A 16,162-nucleotide genomic window follows, 5' to 3' on the forward strand; every position below is an offset into this window, starting at 1 on the left:
TAATACTTGGCCTGCTACAAGCCAGGAGCAGAAAAGGACTGCTCTCGCTGGGGCAGCAATGGTGGAGTTCAATACTGTAAAAGGCGATGGTGATCCCTGGCAAACAACCTTTGGGTGTGTACTTGTGCAGGAGTGGAAGGCAAATTCTCAGAGATGGCATAAAAGCAGTGATAACAATTACCATTCTTTACACCAACACTATGAGGAGGGGGACATTATTGCCACTTACTGTTTGGGGAAACTGAAGCTCAGAGAGAGGTACATAGCTTGCTTCAGAGCACACGAGTTACAGCAAGAGCCAGGATTCCACTGCAGGTGACCTGAGGCCAGAGCCTGCGTACTTAACCATGACCTGAAGCTCCCCAGAGTTTACACACAGAACACAACCCGGGCCTGGGCAAGGTATCTGGGTCACGTGATGTCAGCAAGACGGACTTTAATGCTTCTACTGCACACTGTGGCAGGAGCCTGGGCCTGCGCCCGCCTTTCCCACGGACTTGCTCCATGGCACTGCAGCATGTGGATGTCACCCTCTTGAAGATGAACAAAGAACACTGCTGTTTTTATAATCTGAGAAACTGAATACAAGGGCTTCCAGGAGCTCATGGATGGGTGGCTATTCAGGCCTGGCAGGTAAGATGTTGGTTGGGACACCTGCATCTCACATTGGAGTTCCTGGGCTCGATGCCCGGCTCCAGCTCCTGACTCCAGCTCCCTGCCAACGTGGACCCTGGGAGGCAGCAGTGATGGCTCAAGTCATGGGGTCCCTGCCACCCATATGGGACACTGGGATTGAGTTCCCAACTCCTGGCTTTAGCCCCCTGGGCTGCTGAGGGCATTTGGGGAATGACTCAGATGGGAGCACATTCTCACTTTCTGCCATTCAAATGATTGTTTTTAAAGCTCATGGGAAATTCACATTATTTTTTTTTTTATTTATTTTTTTTTTATTTTTTGACAGGCAGAGTGGACAGTGAGAGAGAGAGACAGAGAGAAAGGTCTTCCTTTGCCGTTGGTTCACCCTCCAATGGCCGCCGCGGCCGGCGCGCTGCAGCCGGCGCACCGCGCTGATCCGATGGCAGGAGCCAGGAGCCAGGTGCTTTTCCTGGTCTCCCATGGGGTGCAGGGCCCAAGCACCTGGGCCATCCTCCACTGCACTCCCTGGCCACAGCAGAGGGCTGGCCTGGAAGAGGGGCAACCGGGACAGAATCCGGCGCCCCGACCGGGACTAGAACCCGGTGTGCCGGCGCCGCTAGGCGGAGGATTAGCCTATTGAGCCGCGGCGCCGGCCACACATTATTTTTTAATTCTACTTTCCCATGAATGTTTTGGAGCCCCCTCTTACTCGCACAAGCTATTGGGAAGGGATGAAGAGATTTACTACACATTTAAAAGCTCACGCTTGGGGCTGGTGCTGTGGTGCAGTGGGTTAACGCCCTTGCCTGAAGCACCGGCATCCCATATGGGCACTGATTCTAGTCCTGGCTGCTCCTCTTCCGATCCAGCTCTGCTATGGCCTGGGAAAGCAGTAGAAATGGCCCAAGTCCCTGGGCCCCTGCACCCGTGCAGGAGACCTGGAAGAAGCTGCTGGCTTTGGATCAGCACAGCTCCTGCCGTTGCAGCCAACTGGGCAGTGAACCATTGGGTGGAAGACCTCTCTCTCTTTCCTCTCCTCTGTGTAACTGACTTTCAAATAAATAAATAAAATTAAAAAAATAAATAAAGATCACACTTTAGGGCTTAGGAAAATGGGACAAGGGCTGAGTAGGTGGAGCACAGGGACTTTTAGAGCAGTGACACTGTAATGGCCACATGTTGTCATGGCTGTCAAAACCCACAGAACGTACATAGCCAGACAGAACCAGAGTGTAAACCTTGGACTTTAGCCAATAACTCATCGATATTGGCCCAGCAACTTAACAACCACACACAAATGGATGCAAGATGTTAACACAGGAGAAACAATGTGTATGTTAGGAGTATATGGTCATTCTCTATACTGTCTACTCAATTTTTCCAAAGAACCTTCATTAAAACACACACACACACCTTACACTTTTAGACAATCCCGATAGTCTGCTCAAAAATTCTTATTTGTAAAAGTCTTGGCTGGCGCTAGAAGCCAGGAATATTCTTCCAACATCCCTCACTGATTTGTATCTGCCATTTCCTACAAGACATTGCACTGTGCTCACCAAATCTCAGCTTTCCTCAGATACCACTCAGAAAAGCACTGAGCCTAGACTTGTCCTGGGATCTTGTCCTAGCCTCGTCACTGCCAGCTCTGCTGCCTTGGGACAGTGCCTGGATTTCTTGGAGCTTGTATCCCCTTTGCCATAAAGAAGATACACTTTTCCCAGTAAAGTTGTTGTGGTAATTCAGTAATACAATACATAGGAAGGCTCTGTGCAAACCCCAGGGCGTTAGACAAATGGAAGGCAGAGCTTCCTTCCTGTTAACTCCTCACTAGCATTTTCCCCCACTCAACAGATCAGCAGGTCAAGCTCAGGAGGGTAAGTTACTGGCCCCAGACCTTGCAGAGAGTAAGCAGGAAAGCTTGAATTAGAAAAAATAACCAAGGATGGGTGTTGTGGCACAAAGGGCTAAGCCACTGCTTGAGACACTGGCATCCTTTATTGGAGTGCCTCGGATGGAGTGCCTCGGATGGAGTGCCTCGGATGGAGTCCCAGCCCTGTTTTTTGATCCTGTCAGTGTGCTTGGAAGGCAGCAGCAGATGACCCAGGTGTTTAGGCCCCTTTCACCCTAGAGGTTCTAGTTCTTGGCTTCAGCCTGACCCAGCCCTGCGGTGTTGTGGTTATTTGGTGAATGAACCAGCAGATGGAAGAGGGTTCTCTGTCACTCTCCCTTTCAAATAATTTTTTAATAATTCAAAGAGTGGTGTTTGATGCAGCAGTTAAGATATCCGCTCGAGACACATGCAGCCCTAATCAGAGTGCTTGGTTCAAGAACCAGCTTTGCTTCCTATGTAACTTCCTGCTAATACACATTCTGGGAGGTAGCAGGTGATGGCCCCTGCCATCCACATCAAATACCCCGATGGAGTTCCTGCCTCTGGTCTTTTTGCCTGGCCCAGCCCTGGCTGTCATGGGCATTTGGGGAGTGAAACTTGGTGCCTTTTAAATGACTTAAAGATTTTAAAAATCAAGCCTGATTCCAAAGTTCATGCTTTTAATCATTATACTTAGCTGACCTTAAAACATTAAAGAATCAGAAGGTAACAGTTCCTGGAAGAATCTCAAACTAAAATCTACATGATAATACTCATCTCCTCTCTTCTTTGGAGCTAATCTCCAGGCCAATGACAGTCTCATGGCAAATTTCTCAATAGACCCCTGAGTCCTTAAGGCCTAGAACCACGGCCTTCCTGCCAAGGTCCAGGAAGGGGGGAAGGGTTGTATTTTATGTGCCTATTTTAAGCATGGCTATGATGGCTATGGACTTAGTGTTCAGAAGGGTTAAACATCTGTGGTGAGACAAATTTTGTCTACAAATAAAAACTGTAGCAGACAATAAATTTGAATGCTGTCTCAAGAATAACGGGCTCCATCATCTTGAGAACAAGTAAAAAACGAAAAGACTTCTCTCCTGCTAACGAGACTTTGTTCTTCCTGACTCGCTAAGATAAAAGATGATGTTCTCTCAGGGTGTTGGCTGCTCTCCAAATGCTGGAGTCTTTGCTTACAGAAGTAATTCATCCACTCACTTATTCATTCTTCACTGAGCACCTACTGTGTACCAGGCACGGAACTAATTCTTGAAAATCAAACAGCGGGAAAGGCAGACTCAACTGCTCCCTTTACAGAACTTGCAGGCTTCTGGAGGAGAAAGCTGACCAAGCAGACGGTTGTAACTTAGGAGGTGTTGGGAGAAATACACAGAGCCCCACAGATAATCTCTAACACAGCCCATGAAGCAGTGTAGTCTTGGCCTGGAAGGCATTCGCCCTGTCACCTGAGCAACTGCCAATTCTAGGCACAATCTCTGGGACGGCCCGCCTGCCACCATCTTCTCCTTGCCTTTGGATAATGCCACATCGGGTCTTTTCCAGACTTAATGGAGTCAGATTCACCTGTTTCTTCTGCCATTCTTCTCATTTCAGGGAACCTAATCAACTGGTATTTACTGAGGCCTTACACTTGGCCATGGGGCAGATAGAGCAGAGAGGTTTAGGAGAGTGCTTATCACATTGTGTGCTCTCTGTGGATCTGTTTGTTTCCCCCTGTAGACAAAAATTCAAGGGTAGGGGCTATGTCTCATTCATCTTTTTTATTTCAGGGACTTTCTTTGGGTCTTGTAAGTGTAAGGGTTCAATGACAATTTGTGGAAGGAAGAATGGAAAAACAGAAGAGCAGAAGTGAGAGAGAGAAAGGAGGGAGCAGGCAGCGCGATCCCTTCTTTAAATAGGCTAACAGGTAGCACTTGGCAAACTGAGGTCCAGTCCAGCTTCCCCCAGAAGGAATTCTCAACCTGACACATGCAGTCAGAAACACAAAGCTGGAAAGGCTGGAGAACTTATCGCACCTTGGGAAGAAGGAACATCTGCATCCACCTGCCTTGTCTCGTGTAGGCAGGTTTCCCCAGCTTCAAGAAGCCACACTCGCTTTGTGATGAGAGCTGGGAACTATTCCCACATCAGAGCCAGCTGAAGTCCATAGCAGGCTGTGCTTGATAAGCCCCAGGAACAGGAGCTCCACTCACCCACCCACTTAGCTCCCCGACTCCGCTGTTAGAGTCCCCCTCCATACGTCCACTGAAAGAGTTCAAGAGAGAGACAGAGATCTTCAACCACTGGTTCGCTCCCCAGATGGCCACAACCGCTAGCACTGGAACGTCTGTTAAAAACCCTTCAGTGGGCTCTTAGGGCTGGATGGATCGTGCCATGCAAGGTCCTTCCTTCCAGCTCCCTGTCTCTCACTAACCTCCTCTCTGTTGCCTGTCCTGCTGGCCAAGCTCCAGCCACAAACCCACAAGCAGCGCCTCTTCGCAGACCTCCGCCATTCTGTACACGTGATTTTTCATATGTTCTTCCTTCTGTCTGGAATGCCCTTCCCATGGAAGACCCCTACTCATCCTTCAAAAACCCAGCTCATGTCACTTCCTGAGTAAAGACAGAATCCAGCTTATCTCCCTGAACTCCCTGTGTGCTTGTCCTCAGAAGCTTGTTTCAACTACTAGTTCTCCAGTTTACCTGTGAACTCTCCAAGTACCTGTGTGGCTTTTCTAGAGTATTACTTTGGGCCAGCACCATGGCTCACTAGGCTAATCCTCCGCCTGCGGTGCCAGCAACCCAGGTTCTAGTCCTGGTCGGGGCACCGGATTCTGTCCCGGCTGCTCCTCTTCCAGGCCAGCTCTCTGCTGTGGCCAGGGAGTGCAGTGGAGGATGGCCCAGGTCCTTGGGCCCTGCACCCGCATGGGAGACCAGGAGGAAGCACCTGGCTCCTGGCTTCGGATCAGTGCGGTGCGCTGGCCGCGGCGGCCATTGGAGGGTGAACCAATGGAAAAGGAAGACCTTTCTCTCTGTCTCACTGTCCTCTCTGCCTGTCCAAAAAAGAAAATATTACTTTCAGGGCCTGGTGCTGTGGCATATCGGGTAAAGCTGCTGCTTGCAACGGCAGCATCTCATAAGAGCACCAGTTCGAGTCCCGGCTACTCCACTTCTAATCCAACTCCCTGCTAGCAGCCTGGGAAAAGCCGCAGCAGAGGGCTTGCTCCTCTAGTGGGAGACCCAGAGGAAGCTCCTGGCTTCTGCCTGGCCCAGTGCTAGCGGTTGTGGCCATCTGGGGAGCGAACCAGTGGTTGAAGATCTCTGTCTCTCTCTTGAACTCTTTCAGAATAAGTAAGTCTTTTAAAAAGTAGTATCTTCATATGAGTTTACATGGTTTTGTATCAAACATCTTGTGTGTGACTTCTGGTGTATGACTGGCCATCGGCAATACAGATGGAACGATTGAACAAAATAACTCACTTGATACATTCTCAGCCCAGCTTACCCTCTGCCAAACTGCTCGGGCATGGGGGACACCACTGTGACTGGGACAGGCAGGCTCTCTGTGTATACGTGTGTGACATACAGAGACAAGTTGACAAATACATCAACAAGGTAATTTCAGGGGGTAATAGTGCTCTGCACAAACAGGATATACAGAGAAGGTAGTTGGTCGAGGGGAGTGGCTCAGATGGGTTGGGGAAGGCTACACTGAGCTGAGGCCTGAAGGTCTGGAAGGAGCCAGCTGCCTGGAGGTCTGAAAGCCCTGTGTCCCACCTGAAGGGAGCAGTCAGTGCAAAGGTCCTGAGGCAGGAAGGAGCTCAGAGGGCTCCAGGAAGGAAAACGTGCATGGGAAGCAGAGAAATGCAGACCGTGTAGAACCTTGCGGGTTGTGACCAGGTGCAGTGACAAAACAAATGGCTGCTGAGATCAGCAGAGACACTGCCACTGAATGGGTGCCTGTGTCCCTCCGCACACCTCCCTCAGCGGCCTTACTGCCGGCTCACCGGGGCGGAGACAGCCCTCATTAATCTCAGGAGGCAGGAGAGCAGACTAACTAGGGAAGCAAAGGCCGCCTGCCCAGCTTTGTTTTGAAACCGTCAATTGCGAAGTCTGCTGGCTGGCAGAGACAGGGTTATTGATTTTCCCTTCTGGAATGCGTGTCCTACAGAGTCCTCGCAAAGAGAAACTGAAAAACAGAGGGAAACACAACGGCTGAGGAGCACAGGGCAAAGGGACATTGTTTTAAAACCATCTATCCTGGTTTTTGTCTTTCTTAGACGCTTGTTGGACTGTGACTTGTCGTATCTTTTTTTTCCCCAATTCATTTCTTGCTGTCCTAGCTCCATGCTTTTCCCATGATAATTTTTCTTGCTTTCTCACTGTAGCTTTACCAAGCACAGGATTTGTATACAATAGGCACTTAAAACTGGAATGGGGAGTGTCAGTCTCTGAGGGTCTCCTTCTCCAGGTCAGTCTGTCCATCTTACTGCCTGTCTCTTTAAACACAGTGCCTCCTGCCCTTCTGGAGAGGCTACAGGAATGGGACCAGCCCATAAAACCAGCCTTGGGTAATTGCACCGGGCTGGCGGCATCCCCAGCTAACTAATTTGTCTTCTGTGGAGAAACCGGAAGCAATTAGGGGCTTCCTTCCACCGCCTGGGGGGCAAGGTGCCAAGTCCCTTTACTATAGCAGCACCCTAGCAGCTCCCGGTTTCACAGGGTGCAGACGCCAATACCAGCGTCCTTTCTGTGTGCTCTGATAGAAGTCGCACACCTGCCGACCTCCTTAGGTGAGCTGGGCCTCTCTCTCTGGAAGCCTCTTTGGCAACTTTTTCCTTCTTCCTGTTGCTGTCCTGGCTACATGAGGAGGAATCTTTAAAGATGGGTAGAATGTGACTAATGGTACCCTAGGTGTGGAAGCCTGGCCTGAATTTTGCCTGCTCACTCACCCACGATGATGGGAACTTAATTTTATCACCTGGAAAATGGTGTTACAATTGCTTCCTTCTTGAAGGAAAATGTCAGGGCAGCAAAGAAAACAACGTGTGTCACAACTGCACAATTATTTACAAAAAAGACAATCCTTGATTTTCTTTTAATAAGGCATCTGGTGTTATGAATAGGCACAATCAGCTGTCATTTCACATATCATTTAGTTTGAAGCCTGACACTGTACTCTAATAATTTATCTTTTATTTTACCTAAGGAAATAGTGGAATAGTGTTCTATTCTCGGAGCTCATACAGTGTGATAAAGGAGGCTCGAGGCTGGGTGATGGTTCTCCAACAGACTGACCACAAGGAGGTACCTACTGAGGCTTAAAATGTGCTATTCATTGTTTGCAAAGTAGGCAATTTCCCTGTGGATAACTGAGCTCTGGTAGTAGGCGTGTTTGCTTCCTCAACAGGTTTTATACAAACTTCACACACACTTCGTTTCTGCCCAATGTCTCCTATTCCTCTGGATCAACGCATATTTAAACGCACAAGTTCAACATCACCTCTGTCCAGATGCTATGAATGTGCCCCTCAGCTCTGGTCCGAGATCTTCAAACACTCACTGAGCCTGTCTCGGGGCTACGGGGCCGTTTGATCTAACTCCCTGTGGAAACCAAGGCAGCTGAGGCCTGGGGATGTAGTCTGGTTTTAAGAAAGTCCCTCAACTCACAGGTCCATGACTGAAGTCAGATTCACTATTGCTAGGACAGAGAGGACGCTCTGTCCACACTCACTGCCTATTGGGGACTGCACATCAGTTCACACCCAACATGATTATCACCCAATCCCTGATCTAAGCCCAGCTCTTTCCCTGACCTTTCAATCTCTATGAAGTAGAAACTCTAAAAAGGCACAAATCATATTTTTATACTTGTGTATATTATTCTGTTGTTTCTTCCAGAAACTGGCATTTTACAGAACCTCAAAATGTATTATTTTTAAAGAGACTATTTATGTAAGAGAGAGAGAGAGACAGAGAGAGAGAGTTCTCTCTACAAAAGTCTGCACCAGGCACGATCAGGCCAGGGCTGAAGTCGTGAGCCAGGAACTCAATTGTCTGAACCATTGCTGTTATGTCCCAGGATCTGCATTAGTAGGAAGCTGAAGCAGGAGTTGAATCCAGGTACTCTGATGTTGAAAACGTGAATCTTTACTGCTGGGCTGAAGGCCACCCTTCAAAACATATTTTGGTGGCTGTGTGACTAGGTATTGTCTCTACGTACTGTGACTATGTATTGTCTCTACGTACTGTGACTATGTATTGTCTCTATGTATTGTGACTATGTATCGTTCTCTGTACTGTCTGCGTTTGGAATTCATCGTGAGGCACTTCTCCTCTGGCCTCACTGATCCTGCTGCCCTGTTCCCACCAGCAGCTTACTTGCGGATACCTTCACTTCTCTCCCGAGTGAGAGTGGCACCTCCCGGCTGGACTACAGCTTCACCTCCTGCCCCCACCCCTTCTTTCTCCCACCACCTCCCATCCCGACTTCCTCTTCCAGAAGAAACATTTGCCAGAGTCCCAGGTCAGAAGGCACCCCTCCCTCGGGCCCCACCTCTTTTTCTCACCTCATCATCTACTGTTCCGCCTTCTCAACCCTCCACTCCCACCAGAGGCCTCTGTGGGTGTGCTCTGAAACTCAACTTACAGAGTCTCACCTCCTCATTCTGGACACACTCTCAGCCCACTGACTGTGGAATCTAACCATCGGTTGGGCCCAGCTGAAGTTTTCGCCATCATAACAGCAACAAAGGAATACGGCAGCTAGGACTCCCTCAGACCTTCCCAAGTGCCAAGCACAGTCCTCAGTTATTCAAACATCTAACTCTGGTAACCTTCACAAACACCCTGGGAGGTTGGTCCAGGACTATCCTCACGCTACAGGGGTGGAAACCAAGGCTTGGAAGCAACAGAGAATGCACCCAAGGTCACAGACTCAGTACCTGCAACAGATGGAATTCATACATAATTCTACTCATCTGCCAAAGCCATGTTTCTAACCTTTGGGCTGCATTGCCTAGAGCTATTTTTCTTCTCCAAAGTCTGACAGCTCCTCACCGTTTGCAGTCACTTACTTGCCGACTTCTATGTTGACTGGCATTTTATGAAACAGTCCTGTGTATGCACATGTTGTCTCTTGTCCCCAGTTACAGCATAAGCGCTGGAGATTGTTACGGTAGCCTTGTGGGCTCTGTCCCACAAGATGTGCCTACTGAACAGACTGGAAGGGTAAAGTGTTCAATCCTCCTGCAGTTGTTTCGGTCAATTAACCCTTTAACAATGAGTTTACTCTCCTTCCTTTTTCCCCCAGGACGATGCAATGGGTATGAATAAAAAGAGAACAGCTCACTAAGTACAGGCTTCTGGTTGAGCATCTCTACCCCAAAAACCCCGAAATGTTGCAAACCCCAAAACTCTGAATACTGGCATGATGTCACTAACAGAATTGCACACCTTGAAACTTTGTTTCACCCACAAAAATCATGAGAAATACTGTACAAATTACCTTTAGGACACATTGATAAGGTATGCCTGAAACAGAAATGAATTTCACGCTTTGACTTGGGTCCCTTCCACAAGATATCTCGGCATATGTACGCAAATATTGCAAAATCCAAAAACCCGAAACACTTCCCTACCCAAGCATCTTGGGTGAGGGATCCTCACAGCCTGTGCCTGCTCTGCCTAGGGCGGGCAGGCCTGAAAGTAGTTGCTGGAGTGACTGAGGAGTGTGGATGTGTAGAATCACAGCACTTTTAGCTCCTGAAGCCTCTGCACAGTTAGAGGAATCACAAGGGCAAAAAATACCCAAAGCTCGAGGAATTCTAACAATGATCGAACCATCGTGAGATTGCATTTTTATTTAAGAATCAAAATGCTAACCCTGCTAATTACACAGGCCTGCTTGGACAGCACCACAGCAGGTCTCTGTTAAATGGTCTGTGTGGAATGAGCGACATGGCATCTGAACCGAGTTCTCACGTGCCGTACGTGGAACATTCATTTTGGGTGCCTTCAACAGGAAGCTGGTTGGCCTGTAGCCAGTTAGTGCCCCTCTCTGGGCCTCTTTCCTGTGTCCTGGCGTTCTGGTAATTAACACAGTCCACTAGTTTGAATTCACATGCGCAGTTCTCGGAACCCAAAGAACAAAATGTAGACGATCACCCGGAAATACCCAAGTGTCATGCACATTAGCTCTTGGTGGGACAGAGGGTCAAGCTGGCCCGTATCTTGTGTTCTCAGAGAGCTCTCTCGAGTCAGGAAGTTACTGCTCACCAAAGGCCGACACCTGTCCTGTCCAGGGTGGCACACTGCCCCGGGCTGTGGCTGCTCCACCCCATCCTCTCCTGCTTTTGGGCAAACACCCCCAGAGGAAGCAGCAGGCAACTGCCTCGCTCAGCACCTGCTGCACTGCCCTCTCTGCTCCCGCCAGCCGTGGAGATGCCTCTGCCCTCCTGCGTGCAGTACAGGTGCAACTCCACAGGCCATCGCCTAAGGGCTCCAGCACGGGGGAAGATAACCTGTACCTGGAAGCCATCGTCAGCCTCCCTTCAGGATGCCAGGAAACGAAAACCCTGCATTCGTGATGGGGAAAAGTGACAGCTAAAGTAGTTTAAACAAAATAAAAGCCTCCTTCAAGTCTTCTCAAGTTGAGTTTGAGGCTGCAGGGGAGGCTGGGACAGAATGGCTTTCTCAGCCAGGCCACTCTTTCTTTTTGCCCTCTCAAAAAACGAGTTCTGAACCCGTGGGCAGGGTTCTTTGTGATTCAGTAGATGCACTCCTTGCAAGGGTCAGGGCCCAGGCGTGGCAGATACGGAGTGAAGAGCGCAGGCCAGGGAGGAAAGACAGGCTATTCGGCAAGTTCAGAAACAGTGATGGAACAGTTCTACCTCTTGAATCTGCTCGTGACAAAACTGCACAGAGCTGCCCTCCCACCCCCACACACTGAGTGCACGTGGGACCGTGACAGCTCAAGAACAGGGATCTGTGGGTCACACCAACGTCAGTTTCTCGGTGCTGAGACCACAGCAGGATCATGTAAGATCCTACCATTGGAGGAGACTGGGACCTGGGACCTGTCTACTCGTTTTTGAAACTTTATAGGAATCAATTATTTCTAAATAAAAAGTGAAAGACAACATGCAAACAAAAAAACACACTGCCTAGTGCAGTGCAACTGGACCCTGGTCTCCCAGGCCCCAGCCTGTCTCACAGGAGAGGCAACAGAGAACTCTCCATCACCATCCTCAAGTCCCAACTTCCTGAACACTTACCACGAATGAAGCACTTAGAAAACACTTTTCTCACCACAGCCAACACTGCCACGGGCTACCCTCCCCACCCCCACTTGGCAGAAGACAGTGTTGATGCTGGGGAACGCTGCCACCAAGGCCACCCAGCTCACCTCTGGGGCCAGGCTCTGTACCCTAGGAACCACACAAGCGCAGCCCTCACTCTGTCTCTGAGGGCGCCTGGACCTCCCTCCTCCCGTCCTATTCCGCACCCCTGCTCTGGCCCCAGAGCTCAAGCTGGCCACCTGTGCGGCAGCAAAGCAAGGAAAACAGCACTTACAGGTTCTTCACGTCAGCAATGCCGCGGAACGCCTTCCTCGGGACCCCCTGGATCTGGTTCTCGCTCAGATCTCTAAACAAGAAGAGAAGAGGCACACCACGTTAAAGACCCAGGCCGGCTCTCTCTGCATCTCATTATGATAACAAAACCTCTCCCAGGGCGAGGGCAAGGGCGAGGGCCAGGGCGCGGGCCAGGGCGCTGCCTGTGCTGTCAGAAGTGTTGGCGGGACTGTGTGGTCTCAGGCCCCAGGCTGCTACAAGGTCCCATTGTTCTGCCAGAGATGGCCCTGGCTGAAATGGTTACCAGGCGAGAGCAGCTCCTCCAGGGCGGGCGCTGTGGGTGGTCTCGCACCTCCAGGCCACGAGCCAAGATACTGGCTTGTTTGTTGCACACACTACACTCAATTCTCTGTTCTGTCACCTCTCAAAGACGACCCCTTGATCCCCCTCCCCCGCCGCCCTTCCCCCACGGCAGGGCAGCAGGGTCAACACCACTCAATCGCACATCTCTTAGGGCTGTCCCTTGCTGCTCAGGGCTCTCTGCCTTTGTCGTGTGGGATGGGAACAGAGCCTTGGCCATCTAATTTTCTGATGGGGTGAGCATTTCAGCTTATTCTAGCATCCCAGAGATCCCTGGAGGGTCTTCTCAGAGACAGGCATGAAGTATTCAAATTGCCATTTCCACAAACCCATTCAAAACAGGGGGGCCCCAGGCACCTTGTCTATCATCAAGCAGCACCAGTATGTATGGTGCTGTGGAGAGTTACTAGGGGATAGTTGTCAGGTTGCATTGCCCGGCTAAAACCCAAGTCTGTTCTCAGGGCTGAAGCATTGCCCAAGTCTTGGTTACCTCTCCTGAGAATAATGCCATTTTTTGTTTTTGTTTTCCCATTTTATTTATTATTTTTTTTGCAAGGCCAAACTCCGGTGCCTGTTTTCATTCAGCCCTCAATCCTTCCTGGATCGCAGTGAGCAATCAACCTGTAGAGCCCCAGCAAGGCCTGCCCTGTGTACCACAGTGTCCTGCAGAGCACGGACGCCTTGCACTGTCTGGCTCACGTTTCGCACAGCCTTATACTGCGGAAACACCTCCAAGGGGGACGGCATGGAGCGGGCGTTGCGCAGAGATGAGGCTGGAGGGACAGTTCTTTATTCAGATAGAAGATGTATAGGAGGATATTATAAGACAGTACTTATAAAGCTCATGGGAAAATACAATGAAGAGAAGTTTATTTGGGGCCAAACATCCTTGAAATGTGTGTCTTTTTCATAGTAGGATTTTTCATGAACTTTTCAAAGATCCCTCAGTTTTGCACCACAATTCACTTAGCTTTTAATTCCATCTTCCACAAAAAAGCAGCCTCATCCATGTGGATGTGCATGTGTTGGCTTGAGAGTATTCAGGTAAAAACATGCACTCCGACATCACCACTGCTACCAGTTAGGAGCAACATATAAATTTCACCAGTATGACCGCATAATAAATGGTCTATTATAACCTCCGTTTTTGCCTGCTATATTGAGAACATCTGTCCGGTCATTAACAGCACACTTATGCCAACATTTTGAAGAGCTGTATAACATCCAATTGTAAGGATGGCTATGCGATTCCAAATGGTTGGGCAGGCACTTATTTGCCATTGAAAGAAACGCGAGGACAGCCATCTCTGCCCATATGGTTTGGAGACACTTGTGCAACTATTTCCTTGGCACAAGGCTCTGTAAGGAGAACCTGTTGGTGGCAGGTGCTGAGGTGCTCAACAGAGAGACTGCATTCGTGGGCCCTCCCCCACACAGGGATAGTCTGAGGGCATCTAATCAAAAGCTATCTGGAAGGAGAGCCCAGACAACCATCTTCCCCTAAAACCCCCGGGCAGTTTAAATGAGCAGTTGGCCAAGGAGCAGAAGACAAGCAGTCAGTTCTGTGCTCCCACCTGCTGAGATAAGCCGAATACTCCTGCAGCTGGCTGAAACTCAGGACACCTGGGCAATGTTTGGGGCCACACTTAGGTTGCAAAGCAAGGCTTAGCATGAGAATAGGGAGCAGGTGTGAGCCCCAGGGCTTCTGAGCTAAAGCAAAGGGTACTCCCCATCTCACATCCAGTTTCTTCTGTCTGTAACTGAGGTAAATAAATTTAGATGCACAGGGAGCCTCACTGCAGCCCCACCCCCACCCCCCTCTGCCAGGCCTGATTCAATGAGCAGGGCTCCAGCCTGGAGTTGGGACGCTGAACAAAGCCCACGATGACAGCAGAGGTCAGGCGGTGTCATCAAGGCCACTCCGCTGCTCTCCATCAGCCTCCAGAGAAGGGGCCAGGGTCCTGTCATCTGACTAATGCGATTTCCACCAGGCATCTGGGCTGCAGCCGAGGCTCCAGCAGCCACAATGGGCCCGGTCTTTTCTGCCCAGCGATGGCCTGTCTCCAGGCCACCAAGCCCCTGCCCACCACCGCCCCAGGCGCTTGGAGGCCATCTCTGGCTGTCCTGGGAGAAGAGCTCTGGCTCTGCCTCGGACAAATGGCTAGGGATCCAATCAGGCGCCAGGGGACCAGGCAGGAAAGAAGCACGAAGTATTACTGAAACACATCCTGAAAGACACTGGGAGGAAGAGCAATCGCACAGGTTCTGGTCCACAGTACAGGGTGACCAAGAGAGGAGAGCCACAGTTACACAGGCTAGTCTCGCAGTGGCGCTAGGCAATGTCCCACCTAGGCAGTCCCGAGGGCCAAATCCCACGCTGGGGCGGGGCAGCCACTTCCGCTTCTGTTCCCTATTTTCATGCTGCGAATTTACCCAGCTTTGTTCCTACTTTAAGAAGCCCGGCTTTCTCTCCACCTCCTTGCCATTGCGTTTCTCCTGCCTCTGCAGAGTCAGAGAGTAGATTGGAGGGAATTTATCCGTTCCCCATGACAATCTGCTTGTAAATTTTATTAATTTTATTTTCCATTGAGCCCCTCTTCTCCGACTAACAATGCCGCGGCCATCCATCTGCAGGATTGTATATTGATTTCATAAATACCTCTAGTAGGCTGACAAACTGACAGCTTTAATGGTGTTACTGATGGGGCGTGGAGGAGGGTTCAGGGCTGGGTGCTTCATTTTCGGTAACCATTCCCTTCACAATTATTGCGGGGGCCTTTGTGAGGGTTCCTAATGGTGTGTTTATCTCAGCAGGCTGCCCCAGCCCGGAGCTATTGTTAAGTGCGATCTTTGAGAGAGACAAGAGCCACCGTTTCTGGCTGACACTTAAAGAAAAATAACAAAATCTATCCGTGAGGCCCATGAGCCTAGTTCCATCCAATTGCTTGTTGGGGTTTAGTGCCCCACCTTGCACAAGGAAAGCTGTTCAGGGTGGGGAGTGGGGGGAAGGCCAGGAAGGAAGTGACCAGAAAAGGGAACTTTTTTTTTTGAGCCTTAGAAGAAAGGTATATGGTTGGAGCAGGGAAAAGGGGAGAGGGGTTTGCTGGGTTTTTCTGGGGCAAGCAAAGAAGATGGCTGGTGGGAAAGGCTGTGTTGGTTGGGAGCCTGGGGCCGGGAATCAGGATGCCTTTTGAAATAATCAGGGCTCTGAAGGGAAAAAGGAGACCTGCATTAGCTCAAGTGCATTTTCCAGCTTCCGGAAAATGATTAACCGACTGATTATTCCATCCAAAAACACAAGACCAAAGAGGACTTATTAAGGAGACAGTAAGTCAAATAGAAGTTGGCAAGAACCAATATATCCCCCAGCAGCCTACCCCCCCTCCCGCCCCCCGCCTTTTTAATTTACTAAAATGCTTTGGACACAGATTAACTTTCTTTGCAAATTTATTATTGCTCCATCTACCTTGAAACGGGAACTGCAGACACTTTGATAAATGGATTGAAAGGTTGTCTAGTTCCAGTGCAGCTTTGGAAAGCGCTTCCGGGGGCTCTTAGAGCAGTCAGGAGGGCTGTGTTCTCAGAGCACCAGGGAATGACAGTCCTCACCTTCACCCCTACCCGTGCAAGAAAAGAAGACAACCTCACCTTCACCCCTACCCGTGCAAGAAAAGAAGACAACCTCACCTTCACCCCTACCCGTGCAAGAAAAGGAGCAAGACAA

General features: G+C 49.9%; 1 protein-coding gene across 1 annotated transcript in view; it reads right to left on the reverse strand.

Moving 5' to 3' along the window:
• SLIT3 (slit guidance ligand 3) overlaps positions 1–16,162 on the reverse strand; it is a 642,229-nt gene that overhangs the window by 197,350 nt on the left and 428,717 nt on the right. Inside the window, exon 5 of the mRNA XM_002710368.5 lies at positions 12,080–12,151. Coding sequence (XP_002710414.3) covers positions 12,080–12,151 — 72 coding nt within the window. The remainder of the gene's footprint in view (positions 1–12,079; positions 12,152–16,162) is intronic.

This window comes from Oryctolagus cuniculus, chromosome 6 (genome assembly GCF_964237555.1).
Source record: "Oryctolagus cuniculus chromosome 6, mOryCun1.1, whole genome shotgun sequence".
In the NCBI taxonomy this organism is placed as follows: Eukaryota; Metazoa; Chordata; class Mammalia; order Lagomorpha; family Leporidae; genus Oryctolagus; species Oryctolagus cuniculus.